This window comes from Stegastes partitus, unplaced genomic scaffold, assembly GCF_000690725.1.
Source record: "Stegastes partitus isolate 25-593 unplaced genomic scaffold, Stegastes_partitus-1.0.2 Scaffold525, whole genome shotgun sequence".
Taxonomy (NCBI): domain Eukaryota; kingdom Metazoa; phylum Chordata; class Actinopteri; family Pomacentridae; genus Stegastes; species Stegastes partitus.
The window spans coordinates 413672-431264 of NW_007578256.1; the positions used below are offsets into that span (position 1 = coordinate 413672).

General features: G+C 41.1%; 1 protein-coding gene across 2 annotated transcripts in view; it reads left to right on the forward strand.

Annotated features, from left to right (window-relative positions):
- The window catches only part of slc66a2 (solute carrier family 66 member 2), a 37272-nt gene that overhangs the window by 12018 nt on the left and 7661 nt on the right, over positions 1-17593 (forward strand). For both annotated transcript variants that reach the window (XM_008287868.1, XM_008287869.1), the window contains one exon: positions 7229-7445. In XM_008287868.1, coding sequence (XP_008286090.1) covers positions 7229-7445 — 217 coding nt within the window. The remainder of the gene's footprint in view (positions 1-7228; positions 7446-17593) is intronic.

Here is a 17593-nt window from a genome sequence, read left to right on the forward strand (position 1 = left end):
AAAAAATAAGTCGCTAAATCTTGGTACTTATGGGGGAACTTCCTCCCTTGAAGTGCTGTCCAGTCTCATGTGTACGACAAATATTGTGTACGTGCTCCATGACTGCTGTGACTATATCGGACTGAAGGCGGGCGTGAGGAACATTAACATAAAAGTGATCTCTGTGTGAGGGACAGAACACGGTCCCTTTAACAGATAGCCCATGTCTGAAAGGGCTCATGAGATCACTGTAGCTTGTTGTTCTGCACAACTAAAAGCAGGAAAGTGTGTTTTTACTAAAATAATGTTACACAGTTTAAAATTAATAACACTCAGTTGTTGCTAAATATTCACAATCTGTAGTATTGTGATTAAAAATAGTGCCTAATTATAATACGACAAATAAAAATAACTACATAACCGCCGCTGCAGAAGAGGCTGGAATAGCCCAGTGATCAGGAAAGTAAAGGCAGCTTTTCTGATTCTTATAAAAACTTTGTAATGGAACACTTCAATGCAAAAATATGTATTTCTCTGCCATTGAAACTTTTTTTCCCTCGTATTGCTTCTCAGCTACATCTGAAGATGTAAAATCCAATTTAATTTGTGAATTCACAATTATTATTATTGTTATTATTATTTTTAAATATTGACAACAGATTGAAACAGAAACGCCTTTTGTTGTCTTCCTTACAAGAGCTCATTACTAGTCAACTACAGCTGTGGTGGTGATGTGTGTTAAAAAAATAAATCAGAAAGAATTTAATCAAAGCAACAGTCATCTTGATTATACCAGAGTGATTCATGTCCCCGCACCACTGAGGTGTCGCCTTAATGATGTTGCAAAGGTACGTGGCAGTGCAGAAGATTTCTCTCCCTCTCTGTTGTGTGGTCATGGCTCATTGCTCACTTTGCTCTCTCGGGGGTCTGCACCTGTAGCTCCATTGGGTTTGGCAGCTTAGAATAAATCACTGCATCCTGTAGGTGCAGTTATCCTCTCCCTGGGGGCAGGCAGGGGCTTAACTTTTACCCTGAATCCTGAGAAAGTTGCTGTGACTTGGCAGCGAAAGCCTGTTGGTCATTTGGAAAGAGCTCCCTGTCCAAATTCCAGAAAATAAAGCTCGTTGAAATCTGAGGCTCAATTTCCCGGGCTGTTCTGTCTTTCATAATAATGTCCTCGGTTCCCCCATGGGTGCTTTTGAGTGACAGTCAGCGAGCCATTATTTCAAATACCCCCATGGACTTATCCGGTGCCTAACCGGAGCTGGCAGGGAACACTTGGTAAACACAGGATTGAAATTGCTAACTCTGACCGGTGTCTTCCTACACATGTACTGCAACTCAGCAGGACTTCAAACCGAGATGTTTGGCCTCCACATGCAGTCTGTTGTGCGCGTCTCTGGTCTGTTCCCACACACTGCCACCACAGCTGCCACACAGCACAGAGATTAAAGAGGAAGCTAGAATTCCCCAGGGCACACAAGTGGCACAGCAAGAGAGGTGTATGGCAGGGAAAGGCCTCGGCTCGCTACTGTGATAAACCTGCTGTAGTGGTCAGTGTGAAATAGAATATACCACAGCTCTGCTTACAGGATTATAGTTTTTTATTTTTTATTTTTTTACATTTGCTGCTACTTCCTGCTGAAGGCAGACATGTCTACTAATGTCTCCAAAGTGTTCACATACAGGATTAAGAAATGAAGGTATGGAGTGTAACTGACAGTAAGCTGCGACTGCACATATCAGATAATTGAAGACACGTTACAATCATAGTGCATCCCTTGTTTTTCTGTTTGTTTTTTCTTTGTTTGTTCAAGGCGTGACGAAAGGAACCGCAGAATCTCTGGCGCCTAAATTCAGGTGCAAAATGGAAAATCTTTAATTTCATGCATTAGCTCTTCGCCAGCCGCCACTTAGAACATCCATGAAAGCTCAGAGAGAAGTGGAAAAAAAATAAATCCTGTAGATAATGCTGTACTCATGCATATGCAGTCTTTGCAATTGTCACTAAATTAAGAAAAACAGAACAGTTAATCTCATGTCTGACGAGGTTTGAGGTGATGTGTTGTAAACAAAATACAGTAAGTTAAGAAATTATTTACTAAAGTGAATCTTACACTTTTGAGGAACTGTTTGCCACAACTTTCTGCTGCTCTCCGGAGGTAACAATTACACTCAAAACTCCACTTATTTATGTTGGAGTTTATATGCTCAAAACTATAGCCTTGTTTCCATCATGTATGTTTATGCACGTTTTAAAGTGCCATTCAAGAAAAGGTTTGTGTAAATTTCAAAGTTTGGAGAAAAAAAACAAGAATTTCCCAAACATTTACTTCAAATGACCGATCAGCTGTTTCTGCTTCTGTCTTTGTCTACAGACGGCATGAAACATGGTCAGTAAAGGGGAAGTACTAGGGACATCCATGTCTTCATATAGCTGCTCTGTACGTAGTCGTGTAAGATTAGCAGCTCCAATGACTAAAGTCGCATAGTATGGGCCGCTCCAATTGCAGAGACTATCAGTCACTGGGTCACCATGATGCTGTCTTAGGCGTCCTTCAGCTCACCTACAAAATGAAAGCAGAGGCCTGTTGGGCTTTAAGTGTCACAGAAGACTTTCTCATGGTGCCATTTTACTAGCTAGACTTCAATAATGCTGTCTGCTTGCCAGCATGGAACCACTGGTAGTCTGAGTGACCGCCTCCGTGGGTGGTGAACACTAAGAGGTACGACAGCACAATACGTTTTCTGTCATGCCTATCCTTCGTTTTCTGCCTTTTCAGTTAAAGTTTTGAATCAGTAAACACCTGTAAATCGATTAAATAATTAATTAGCTTTCCATTTTCCTGTCTTAGATGGACATGGTTTTGTATCTTCTGCTTCTTTGAGGTGTTTTGTCAGTTTTACTTTTGGCTTCTACTCTGTTTATTACAGCCATGTGCCCTGTAGTGCCACCTTCTGACAACACTGCCTTAGCCCAGCCAAATTCACGCTGTTGTTGTTGTTGTTGTTGTTGTTGTTGTTGTTGTTTTGTAACATTTCAGAAGTTAACTTTGAATTTGCTTGACAATTTTTATGAAAGCACACCTAAGGGCATACGCTTGTTTAAACAAGCTATCCCTGCATGAAGTAGAAAGTTCACAAACATCATAAAATACAGCTACGTTTTACCTCTATTACAGTCTAGTTGCTTGCAAATACACCAAACAAGGAGATTTAATTTTTTTGTTATAGTCGTTCTCCAGCTAAATTATTGCTAACTCTGCTTACCTTTTTGTTTTTTTGGACACATAGCAGCATTGGTATGGCCAACACATTATCTGTGTGTTAGCTGCTTATTTGCACATCTATCACACATCACAACGCAACATTCACTCAGAATCATGTTTTTGGCTCTGACAAATACTGTAGCTGTGTTTTCATGGTTTTTTAAAGGGGCTTTTACACCATTGAATCATTGTGTTTAAGCTTTAGTGCATGTGTACTGTTTTTTGTTTAGCCTTGGTCTTTATTCCAATAACCATGTTTTTAAAGTAAGGCAACGCGATGCTGTTAAGCCTTGATTATACGCTCTTGCACTCACGGGCAGCTTCACACACCATATAGTCTATCAGTTGTTGTTATTTTACTACTTTCCAGTGAACTTGGAGGCCTGCTTTCAGTAAATCCACAGCAAATCAGTATCGATGTGTTACATGCATGCACACGGTTGTGTTTTTAACCAGACATCCGCAGTGGCGTCTGTGCAAACTCTTACTTCTGCACTTGGGAAAAGAACAAATAATGTCGTGCATGCCTTAGTGAGCCTTCATGTAGATGTAGAAATACCAATTCATGCTTTCTGCGTCTGTGTGTCTGCAAGAGTATACATGGGCTCCCAAGATGTAAATTTCATTATCTACTTAAGTCCACAAGGGTCTGGCAAACCCCACTGCCGCCGTCTACATGCAGCCCACAATGTGTTACCACGTGGACTGCCTGCGCTGTAAGCAAGCCAACTGCACCGGTTCCAGGACACAAGTGTTGTAATTGAAGTAGCTGCTGCCTGACTTTGGAGCTGTTTTGATTCGTGCACGCTTTCCATTGATGCCATCTAATTGCAGCTGGGAAGTCCTGTGCTTTGTGCACCCGTTGTGCTTCATGCATCACAAAATCACAAAAAACTAAGGTGCAAAACAAAACACCAAAAATGTTTCCACAGTTCCTTTGCAACTACTGCTGCTGTATGTGTCTGTTGTATCTCTCAATCTGGCGCCTCGTGGTGTCATGACTTGGAGTCATACATGACTTGTGTCATATGTTGTGTTTTGTGTTTATCCTGATGCTGTGGTGGCGTTGGCAGCCAGGTTGGTGTTGAATGCTGATCTATTGCCCGTGATCACCTCCCGCTGTGTTTGGCTGTTATCAGGCAGTGCCAGCCTGGTGCTAGCTGGCCTACATTTACAGTCCTCTGGCTCTGCTGCGAGCAGGGTTCCACATCCTCACCCGGCATCTGCACATTCAGGATAAACGCCGCTTCGCACGACATACAACAGCTCTCAGTGAATATTCTTAGTGTTGATTGTGTTCAGAGCAGAACGCATGCCCCTTTATACCTTTTAAGTAAGACTCCTGGTTGCTTGTCTTTTGTTCAGCACGGCTTTGTGTTGCCATCTTAGATACTTGTAAGGTTTTGCCACGGTAAATTTCAATGTGTGGTGGTTCAACAGAAGGATGTGACCTGCTTTGAACAGCTCTTTGAGATTTATTTAACTACATTTACTGTCTTTCAAAAATGAACAACTGAATTGGCTCAGTGTTGGAAATCCGGGTTACTTTACACACGGTGCTTTACATGCCGGCCTGCCAAGCGTGTTCATTTACAAATGCCATCTAAATGTCAGAATCGGTCACCATTAATTCTCTAATGAAACAATATTTCATTCAGTCATAAACTCAAATGCCATGAATGTTTGTGTTCGTTCACGTCTGATTTTATCAAGCCTTAAAAAAAAACAAAAAAAAAAAACGGTTTGTTCAATTTCAGCATGGAGTGTAGTGGAGATGCTACGCTGAGCCATGGTTCATTCTGTTTTGTTGTTTTTCTTATCTACTGTGTATGCCTTCTCTGGAGGCCTACACAGTTTCATACATTGGGCCTCCTCAGAGTGCTTAGATGTGCCTCTTAGATAAGGAAAGCCTCATTCAAACATGAATAGGTGAATCTTGCATTTGTGTCTTTCCATTTCAGATGCAGCAGCGCAGCAACACTTTTTTTGCGCTCAGCCTGATTAACTCTTTCAGTCTCCTGTTCGCTCAGTAAAGCAGCACCTCTGTGTGTTTGGCTTTTACATCCCTCATGCCATGTTGCATGTGTCTGGGCATAAAAGAAGTGTCTTGCATTGCGGCATTCAGCTGCTTCCTGTAGTTAAACACAAGCCTGAGACGATCGACGTGTTGCAGCTATGAGATAATATCACACCATGATTAGTATTGGCTCTGTTGTTTATTACAGGAACCCAGTGTTGTTGTGCTCGCAATCTTTATCTAATCATTGCCATAGAGAGAGAATGTACACAAGAGGTGTTAGGGCAGATAGCAGGGTTGAAGCCATTCATCAGTGTCCAGATTCCCACCCAGCCCATTACGACAGTGTAAAAAAAAATACCATAACCTCGGCTGGCTGTCACATTCCTTCCAGACTTTGTACCACCTTCACCCTTTCTCACAAAACCTCCCCCCTCCAGGACTTTGAATAAAATGTTTTAAAAGAATCTTAATGAGAACAATTCCAAACGGAGCGCAGTTCAGATATTTGCAGCAGCAGAACAGTGATTTTATCAATCTGAAGGGGGGACTGTGGGTGTGGTGTGAAAATTCACAACTCAAGTGTGAAGATAGTTTAAAAAAAATTCACAACAATAGTTTTTGCTTCCTTTTATTAACGAGAGGAGGCTAAAAAAAAAAAAAGAACAGACAGGATTAGTAGATAATTATTTACTCCAGTGTTGGAGAAGTGAGAAATATAGTGCAGAAGTGTCTAACCACAATTTCAGCCCTTAAGCCCTCGGCTGTTATTTCCACCTGAGAAAACCTCCCCAAATTTAGTCAGCGTAAGCTCCACAGCTGTAAGACCAAACTGAACAACCTTGGGCTCTTTGTATGAGAGACTTGGGAGGATTTTGAAACACAATAAGTTTACTTCACTCCATCACCAGGCCAGAGTGAGATTAGAAAAACTCCAGCAAAAATTGCAGTTTTTCTCCTCATAGATGAAAGCTGGAAATCAGAGGCTGAATAACAGCAACGAGTCAGTAAAACTAATGCTATTGAATCTGTTCTAAATATTCTTAATGGCAACTCTGTCAAAACTGATGCAGCAAATTAAGCCCAACAGAGTAGTCGTACATGGCAATGCCGTGATTTGAGTGTGCCACACTGTTTTTGAAAAGTAAAAAAAAAAAACAGCAGTCTTTCTACAACAGATCTGTCCTGGTCCCGTACAGTGACCTCCAGTGTAGATACGGTTAAACTACAAACGGTTAGTGGCAAAATCTGGACTCATTAGTGAATGGCAGTATTTGCAATAATAATTTTGAATTTCCTATATTTCGTCTGCTTATGAGCCAAAATTTCCACTTACACACAACAAACATCAGAACCTGTTGCCCACATTGCTGTAGAGTTTACTGAGCATATTAAGGCTCCACAGAGATTTTTTTTATTTATTTAAATGAATTACTATTACCTAGAAAAACTAACCTACATGCAGTGATTTGGTGTTCGACTTCCGTAAAGCTGAGGCACAAGTGTCGGTATTTAAAATCCATCTCCAGTCATTAACCCCTAAAATCCTCTCTGTCCATCAAAGTTACATATTTTTACCTTTTTTTTCTCCCCATGAAAATAATCCATTCCTTTAAATAACCCTCTCTTTCTCCACCACCCTCCTCACTCATGGCAGCTCAAGCTCACCAGCTCACCTCCAGCTTAGCTCAGACATTATAAAAATACCAAAGACAATAGCAATATTACAGTAATTCAACCAAATATGTTTAAAATATCATAATAATGATACAGCAAGTTGAAGTGGTTTGTTCTATAGTTCGTTAAAAATTCTGAATCCGTGTTTTTTAAACTGTCGTAGGTGCAGTTTAAAGGTGGAAATACTTTAACTTAACATGCTGGTTGTGCCCACTTTGGCTAGTTGGTTGAAAAATATTCATTTCTGTGCATTAATTTCTGGTTTCCGTATGTTGTGCACCTTCAGACTTTGACTGGAACTACTTCTGGTCATGGAGCCGCTTCATGGACTACGTGCAGTGCGTGCTGTCCTTCACGCTGGTGGCGGCCTACATCACCTACCTCCTCCTGGACTCTGCGCTGTTCGTGGAGTCCCTGGGATTCCTGGCTGTCTTCACAGAAGCAATGCTGGGCACGCCACAGCTCTACTGCAATTATCAGAACAAGTCCACAGAGGGCATGAGGTACAGATGCAATACTGAACATCCATCCATCCATTTTCTGTTCACTGCTGTAGCAGGCAGGATACATCCTGGACAGGTTGCCAGGCAATACTGAACATCCATCAGTTCAACAGAGAATTCAGTCAGTTGGCATTTATCATTGAGCGGCCACAGTAGGAACAGATAAAAGCTTTAGGTCAGGACATGAAGAGAAGCATCAGTTTTTAGTTACATGGTGCACGCTGTGGCCCACTGAACTTCCAGTAAGCTCTGTTTCACTCCCATGTGAAACAAGTTACAAAGGCACTGAGATATTTTATCTGTTTCTCTTCTTTTATTTATCTCCTCAAACACAGACTCAAATGCAGCCCAGTGGGACTGTTTGGATTTTCTGAGAATAAAGCAAGATTTAATTCTTAGATATTTTTATCCTTCATATGAGCGGTGACCTGCCAGAGTTCAGTCAAAATTCTTGTGAAGTTTTCAGAACTTAGTCATAAAGTTCCTGCCGTCTTATCCCATTAACAGTCTGCTATAAGTTTTCAGGCTGAGCCTGACCAAACAAAAATGAATCAGCACCAGTAATCACTTGGATGTTGCTGCTGGAACATGAACGTGTGCTCCGCTGGTTGAACGGGTGGATGAACAGATGAGGCTTTCCCACAGTTTCTGTGGTAGTTCCTCAACTGAAATCTTTTCATTTGTGGACAGCCAAAGTGTTCTTGGATAGTTCACACTTGTAAGATCTTTTGACTTCCAATGTTGGAAATCTGGCCGTCACTTTAACAGAAGCAGGGTTGAGGCAGAACCACTCATCAGATTCTGTTGGACCACTAAGAGCTCAGGGTTCATATTGTCTGACCGAGCCTGATCATCGTCAGTGCTCTGGTTCTTCTTTTAGATTGTCTGATTCATGACTGACACGACAACTAATTCCTTATCACCACTAAGGTTCAGGATGCTGTAGTCCTAAACACATGTGGGTAAACTCTTAGTGAGCCCTCTATGTTTGGAATCCTAAAACTGTAAAAGCCGAAAGAATCACTAGATTTTCAACTTTCCAGTGATCCCCAAACTAATCATATGTGACATGCAGTTCTGTCAGTGAAATTGACCAAATCTAAGCTTAAAATCACTCTATTCAACAACATTTGCCAGAACTTAAGCCAGAAATAAACTGTTTGCACCCGATTTTGACCAACATTCGTGGGTTTAACTGCAGGCTGTGTTCACACAGAGCAGAGAGAAGCAAGTATGGAAACACATCAGAGAGAGTGAGAGGAAAATAAAACTTGACCTAATTAAAATCATAACACCTTTGCCCAGAAATGGTGCACAGAGGAGCAAGTTGTCAGCAAGTTTTTGGAAGATAAATTCAGCACGGTGAAACATCTTTCTAGAGCTGACATGCAGAACAGTGGGAAAAACAGTAGTGGTGGTAAATATGTAAATGGTTAAATGTGGCGGCGGTGACTCAGGCGGTTGTCCACTGATGCATGGCAGCTCTGACGCCACTGGTGTGTCAATGTGTGAATGAGGAACGTATTATAAAGAGCTTTGAGTAGCACTGAAAGGCGCTATATAGGTGCAGACCATTTACCATCTAAATATCCACAGTATGCAGAGCCACCATTTTTACCAGTATTGACAGTATTATTCAAATTCAGAAGATATTTCTGAGTTCTCTCTACATCTTACTTACTCTACTTGTGCTGTTTTCATGGAGGTGCAGGACTTAGCATTGCAGTGAAACATGTGGCAGGAGAAGGATTTCCTTCCAAGCATCAGAGAAAATTGCACAATGTAAACACACTCGGAGCTTAGAATCTTTCTTTACCGTCGCTGTCTTTCTTTCTTCAACTATTCAAGCTGAAAGCATAATTTACAAAGAAGAATTCTGGTTCATTTCACACTGGTGTATCGGGCCGTGCCAGCTTTGCGCTCTCCACCTCTGCTGGGGAGATTCAGAGAAACAAGAAGTCGGTGTTTATTTATATCGTGTGGTTGTAGGTGTTTATTGTGGCCATTAGCATGAGCTCACTGCTCTCCAAAAAGCAGATTTTTACATGACTCATTTAAATGTTTGTTTTCAGTCTGACTGAAGAAAAAACAGAAATTTGCCATTTGGAACGGAAATTCTGCTAAGTGGATTTGGGACCTGCATCCTGGGATACTTCCCAGTTGACCCAATCACTAGCACATCCATTCATGCACGCTGGTTTGTTTACATATGTGCTGCTGACTCTCTGGAAACTGGAATATACCATGTGAACCATTGTGAGGACGCCAGTAGGCCATGTCAGAGGTTTGGTTTATGTATTTATTGGTAGTGAAGTTCACAGACAAGACTGGGAGGACAGGGGCAGATGCACAAAGACAACAAGAATCCTGAAAGACAGTTCACCTTTCAGCTGTTGGTGTTCCTGCACTCACTGCTCTGCTGCCAACTGAGGAGGAAAACTGCAAAAAATTGGGGATCCATTGATGCCATACTTGATTAAAGCAATTCTACCTGTAAAACTACAACTTCTGCAGCTGTATTAAAAAGCTCTTTTTTTATTTAACCATTGCTATTTCTGTTTACTTTTGGTCACACTTGGAAAATAAACTTTTAAAATGATTCTTGTAAAAAAAAAATTGCTTTGTTGAAAAGTTGCAGGAGCCATTGTGAAAGAACACTGTTCACAGGCTATTTTCTAATTCTGCTCATCTCTATTTATTTCCCAGAATCTTTACAACAGAGGTGAAGCGTGGCACAATAGAGACGTTAGTGGGAAATATGACAGGGTGAAATAAATTGATATTGTCTTTAATGATGATGTCTTTATCCTGATGAGTAATGTTTTATTTATGAGTGCAGCTTCCATCACAGGCAGCCCCGGGGGGACGGTGCTGTAGCACACACTGAGTAATGACTCCAAATTATATTGTCTCATATATGATCATTAACACTGACACGTGCTTATTAAGTATTTTGAGTAGCAAGTAAGGAAGGGGTTCCTGACAACTATTTATTAAGCTTATGTGACAGTTGCCCCTAAAATCTATATGATAATGACGTGTTCTGTCTGTCTGCATCGGTTGCTGATCTATCATTTTGGCTCCCATGATTTCTAAAAGCATGTACACTTTCAATCCCAGCAGCTCTCTGGGCTGTAGTAAAGCTCTGATTCCTGTGTTTGTAAATAGTGAACAGAACTTTAATTTTATTGCATTTTTAAACAGTCACCGCAAAAATAATGAGACTTCAGTGGATTTCTAAAGAACAGCGCAGCAACATGATTAGAACAGAAGAAGATGCAGTTGTTAGAACTAATCAGGAAGATTAAACTGATAATGTCTGTGTTAAAAGACTTGCAAGTTTGAGGCTGTTCACAGGCTTGATAAAAAGCTCTCTCTCAGTGTGTGTCCTGCCTCAGACTAGTGTGTGCCCCCTCTCCTCCTCTCTGCTGGTTGGCTTTCTGCAGCGGACAGATAACAGAGCTCCAGCAGGGCTGCCTGTCCACTTAACCGGCCATGACAGCTCCCACGCTGGGCCTTTCCATACCCTCTCTGCCCCATGCTTTATTTATTTTTGATTTCCATGTACTTCCTACCTACCCGACACTTTGTCTGCCACACATATTGTCCGCAAAGCTGTGCACAGTGTGTGGTTACTGGAAGAGGCCACCCTCTTATATTGATAAATCTGCTGTGTTTTATGATTTTAATTTTTTTTTGTGATTAGCAGGTGCTTATCACTTCCCAGTCAGCCTTTTCTACACTTTTCCAGAAAGTGTTTCCACAAACCTGTAGCAAAGCTGGTCAGGGTGTGTATGGATGTGTGTCTCTAAATATTAAACTAGCAGCATTGGAGAATTATTATGACTGTTGAAGTCAGCAGAAAAATCAGTTTCTCTCATCATCTGAAGTCCTGACAACAGGTTGATTAATGTTTAGGAAAGACACAACTTTTCTTTGGTCAAATTTAGCAGCAGCAGGAATTATAATCTCGGTTGGGATGTATCAGCTATCAGCTACTGGCTGAGTCTGTCACTGGTTGTTCTGGTTTTGTTAGGGTGACATTTTTAGGTGATTGTTGTCATTATGATCGGCCTCCAGAATTCAACTTGGTCAAAACTTCATCTGTAAAGCGCAATTTAGAGCTTACACTGATAAAAACGGGCAGTTGGAGTTGCTCATGTGTGAGAAGTCATGTCACCAGCACGTAGCAGTTCACTGTGTTTGCTGCCCCAGAGAAGGAAGTACGTACAGACCCGCTTAATGCAGTGTTATGAAGATGTCTCTCTGCCTTCTCATCACTGCTGCATTGTTTTTGGGAATAAAGGCCAGTTAGCAGCTACTAGCCAGGCTATAGTAAAGACCTGACCCCACGGGGGTTTTTGGTTCCTTCCCACTGTTGCGGACTGCTGAAGCTTATAGGGAATCCAAATGTTTTGGATTGTTGGGTGTTTCTGCCTTTGTTAGCGCGATGAGATGACTTGTTGTTGTAAATATGGGCTATACAAATAAAATGGAATTGAATTGAATTGAAAAAACCAGAGGTCATCCTGCCACTGTGAGGAGGCCCAGGTCTGTGAAGGTACCATGGCTCCTTATGATAACCTCACTAAAGAGTTAAGTGTCTCAAATCAACGTCATTGTGTTGGGAGCGGACAGACTGATTTAACAGGGTTAACTTGAAAGTGGCTCATCTCCAGGTACAGGTTGACAACAACTCGTCCTCCTGTGCATGTTCAGACAGAGGAAGGGCTGTTCACAGAGCGCTCTGTTGTCAGTGTTTGAAAGATAGAAAGATAAGAGAGTGGCACAGATTGACAATGAAATAAGACTTAAGTATTGAATCAGTTTGTAGGGTTCTGCCACAAATATATCAGTGTGTGGAAAACGGTGATCTAATGCCAGCTAACTCTCAGTAATGACCTGTTTTTAAAGTGACAGCGGCCTGTTGGAAAATGTTCATATGTCACTCAAATGTCATCATCACCTACTTGACCAATTACCCATGGAGAGAAAGTGTGTTAATTTGATGCTGAAATCAAAGGTAAACTCTCATTAATGTCATTAATAAGTCAAATCTGTCAATGTGTTCTAATGCTACACCCAGCTCTGCTTCAGCCGTCACTTTGCTGTCTGACTGTTTTATCGATGTAGTTTAAATAGACAATCACATGAGGTGCATATCCACAAGGAGATCAGACTTAATTGGATGCATGATGGTTGTGTGAATCCCTTGTTAGAAGGTATGCAGGGCTTTGATTCCAGGGCAGGAATGACAGACTCTGCCTCTACTAATTAAAACTGCCATGTAGTCAAGTAATTAGTGAAGATGAATACATTGAATGGCCGTTTCTTAAAAAATGCTGGGTATGAATACAGTAGTAACACAAACTGCAATAAAATCTTAAATATGACACATACAATGTTGTCCTTGACATCAAAAGTACAAAACTTGTTCAAACTATATGTGGAGTCCGAGTACATCAGTACACACTTATTACAGAGCGTCCAGACCACTGACTGATTGCCCTGGTAATCAGCATTACAGTATAACTGCAGATGAAGTCATCGACACTGCCACATATTTTGCATTTCTAGATGTGGTAGACAGACAAAAAAAAGAAAAGAAGGTGGAATTTGTTTGCTGCCGCGCATTTTCAAAACATTCAAAGTATCTGGAAATTGAGGTTGAATGTTTTCCAGCAGTATCTCTGTGTTTTACTGGGTAGAGTTACTAATCATTATAATGTCTGTGTTTTTGTTGTTGGTGTCCAGATATGTAGTGAAGTACAGTCACAATCATCATTTTGTCTTAGTGTACATTTAATTTATCATCTACATTTTTTAAAGTGGAGGATTATCAATAAATTCTTGCTCTTTAAAATTGTAAACACTGACATCTCCATTCGTTATATACAACATTGGTACGCTCTGATGAACAAACTCTGTTGTCTTTCTGTCGGCTAAATGAGATTAAGTTGAAACAGATCCAAAATAATTTTAGTACGAAGTTTGATGTCAGTTCTGGATTTCTCTTGTGTGAACCTGCATCATATTCTTCCAGCAATGAGCTGGTACAGATGAAGCTGCCACAAAAGGTGGAGGAAATTGTCATTTCCCGTTGTGTTTATTGTGTGTGTCCTCTTCTCCCCATGTGCACAGCCTGTTGAGTCTGGCAGGCTGTTGCTAGGTTACTTTACCTCAGCACTCCATTCAAGGTGTCTGTATGTGCAGGGATATGAAGCAAAAAAGACTATAAAGTGACGGCGTTGTGCTTTCAAAATGCAATTTTCAAGGTTAGAACTTGGGTGCAGGGTTCAGATCAGGGTGCTTCTGTGTTGGGGCTATGTTTAGTTTGAGGAAGTGAGCGATGAAGATTAGGGAATAAATGCATATGTGAACAAATAAGTGTACACGTGCATTTTGCTGAGGCGAAAACAGACAGGAGAGGCAAAGCAGAATGCAATATCTAGAACAAAACAAACAGAAAGCACAATCAGATCCTATGCAGCACATCCGTGTGGAAAAACATCACGCTGACTTCCTCCCAATTAATGGCACAGCCAACATGCCCCGACTCTGCCTGGAGGGACGTTTGAAGCATCAGACTACTTCCTGGTACTTGCATATTCTGGCTCACAGTAGGAAACTTCTTCACCATCCCGAGTTGGCAGAGGATGAAGTCCAAGCGGGTAAAAGTTAGAATGAATCATAGTGGATGTCCTCAGTGTGTATACACACCAGCACTGCACCATGACACACTGTCAGACAGGCAGTAGCATCGCAGTTTTTAATTGTGAAATATGGATAGAGTTCAGGAGGAGGGTGATGAGTCCGACACTGGAAGCATTTGTCCCATGAGGACGGAGCTGAAGGCATGCGGTATTTATCTGACGTTAATTCACCCGCAGGTTCTCCGTTAACCTCACTGACGCCGTTTGACACAAGTAACTGCTCTGTTACCATAATGGGCCTGCAGAGGTTTGCGTTAATGCTGCTCATTCATTTTATTTGTTCCCTGTCCGGTCCAAGTCTGTGGTTTTTGACCCCCTGTAGGGCTGAACAATTATTCCAGATATAATCAGAATTGCAGTGTGGACAAGTAGAAAATCCAGATCGCAAGAGCTGCAATTTTTCTTTTGATGAAGATAAAATGTGTCACAGCAAACCATTTCAAATGAAGTATTACGGTGCTACAGAGATGCTCTGGCCTATAAATCATGGTTCCCAGACCTAAGGGAGTCTGCTCGTCTGACACAGCCGCAAAAGTCACATCATCGTTTGAAATTTCTGCTTTTGTCAGTAAAAAGAATTGAAATAATGACTATTTCTTCTAATACTGTGACTCATACCACAGTATCTGGAAAAATATAGTTTCATATTGTAGCATCATTCAGCCCTAATCCTCGGTGTCGTTGTGCCGCTCTCCGTCTCCCAACTTGTTCTCGGACTTTTCATTCCCACGCAGCACATATGCTGTTTACAATGATAATGGAGGCAGATGTAGTCGGCCCTGAGGTGGACACCGTGTTAAGTGTTGTGGTTGCGTTGGCACGGCTTAGATATGAGATTAGCTGTTGTGCTGAACTATATGTTAGTAAAGAGAGCTGAGCAGTTTAAAAAAAAGTTTAAAAAAAAAAAGTAAATGCGGAATATTTAGAAAAATAGAAAATATGTGTGTTACCAGGTGCAGTAAAAAAATAAAAAAAATCCTAAGTTTGCACTGTTTAACAAGTATGTATTACTGTAAAATTCAATATAATTCAACATTAACAACATTAAAACTACCTGCCTAATATTGTGTAGCTCCTCCATGTGCTGCCAGCTGAACACTGCATTGTAACGAGATGAACATTATTCAATTAATCTGTTATTGATTTAATATTTCTGATTGGTGTAAATAGATACTAGCACCACTCAACCACATTAAAACATATATACATGTATGAAATGTCTATCAAAAATATAATTGAATAAATATTAGACATATCAGATAAAAATGTATGAGACACTGACAGTTATTGCACTTGGTAGCTGTGTTGGGAGGAGTTATGGCTACGGCAGCTCAGAGGAAAACCTTTTCTCTCAGTTTGTTGGTCCGTGTGTGGTCGAGCCTGCGTGAGGAGAGGATGGTAAACGGAGGGTGTCCAGGGTGTGCTGGGTCTCTCATGATGTTAGAGGCTCGTCCGTGGAAATTGTATTACAACTGGTAGCCTTCACTGCTAATGATATTTAAAGACGGATGTTGTGAATGCTCCTCATCCGGCTTCTCGCTGTCAACTTGTGTAAGCAACGTCTTTATCTCCGGATACCAGGGTTTTGTTTATTGTCTTTTCACTCCTACCTCCGACTGCTATAAGCCAAAACTCAAAATTTCTTCTATATTTGGAGCGCGAAAACAATGTTCTCGTTTCACAGCTCTTGAACAGCTTATTGAACCCTCAAGACATGGAGAGAAAGTCACAGTGGAACCTTTGAACAGGGCAGAGGCCACGGTCCATTGAGCTGAAAACAGATACGCAATGATTAGAAATTATGTACTGATATAAAATGCAGCATCAAGGCCCAAAGGTGCTGCTGCTGTTGCTACTAGGAATAGGCCTATCTGCTCACTATAATGAGGATAAACATAATTAGCAATTAGACATGAATTTTACTTTTTAATTAGTTCCAAGCATTTAGTTTGAAAAAGTGACACAAAACCAGATGCCCTGATCCTGGCTGTGTGTTTTTAGTGTAAATCCTTTGAATTTCTTTGGTTAAACTGGATTTAGAACCACGTGGAAGTGTCTTCAGTAAATATGCTGTAAGTATTTCTGAAGACAAATATCTCATGAGGGACAATAGGCCAGATGAAAGGTGTGTGCATATGTTTGTGCATGCATGTGTTCAGTGCGTGGGGTGATGAGAGGGTGGTTTTGTGTTAACAGTTTTCAGGCTGCTGCTATTATTAGCCGGTCCTAAGCCTGGAGAGCCAGAGGTACATACTGATACTGACCAGCCTGCCATAAAACAAATAAAAGACAACAATGCGCACACTTTACAGACACACAAAACGCAGAGATGGGACATGCAGACAGCCAACTGCAGCCTTATAAGGCTTGTGGTCTTGAGCGGCTTCCCAGTATGCTAGATAACCGTGCCAGAGCCTTATTTAGCCTGCAGGCTGCTGTCCACACACGCAGCCATGTGCTGGGATGGATCTGAATCGACTACTGATGCTGGCGGGCCGTCACCCCTGTGGCCTGGAGCATGGAGCTGCTGTGTGTAGCTGGGATGCAGAGCGGAGCTTCAGCTCCCTGCTGCGGATCACTGCAGCTGGAAAGCCTTCAGATCATCTGTCCAACCCACCATTCCTCCATCTGCTCGCACCACTCAGGGGCCCGCTCTCTCTTTCTTCCGATAGATGAAAATGAATCAGTTTGTTTCTAATCCTTCAGGGTAGAAATCCTGTTGAGATCCAGTGATGGAATTACATTTTTTGACAGAATGTCTGAGCTGTTTGTATGCCTTATATTTCCCCCACGAAACAAATTAAACATGGTTTTGTAAAGGAGCCGGCAATAAGGACCACAGCGGACTAAGAAATGAGTTTAAAAAGTGGCACCTACTCTCATAAAACAGTTAATGCACAGAAATAAAACAAAAACTGTAAAATAAATTAGGTTTCCTCTTATAGGAAAGTAAGTGAAACGTTAGTGCTTTGTACTTGAAACAATAATACACTTACAGTAAAAACCCTCTAAATTTGAAGAAAATTGAATGATGAATTGAAATGAAGGTACAGTGAGAGTTTCAAATAGCACACCTGCGCAAATCCTCCAGTATCTCCAGTTCTCAGAGATTATGGAGACTGTTAGAGGAGCCTTTTACAACTCAGTTTTCTCCTTGAAGAATATATTCACTTTTTTTTTCACTAGGCTTTATGCACAGTGAAAAGGCTTTTGTTCGCTCTAACTGTTCTACTGTCTAAACTGACCTCTGAGCATTTTGACCATAAATGCTGGAAATATTTTATTTTTTTTAAAAACAAGTAAAAAAAAAAATATCACAAACAAATGTCATGCTTGTTAGATGTTGAGATGTAGTTTGAAAAACATGAACCTAACCTTGAAGACACTGTATGTTCAGGAGAGTCGTCTTATTCCTCTCTGACAGTGTCATATATG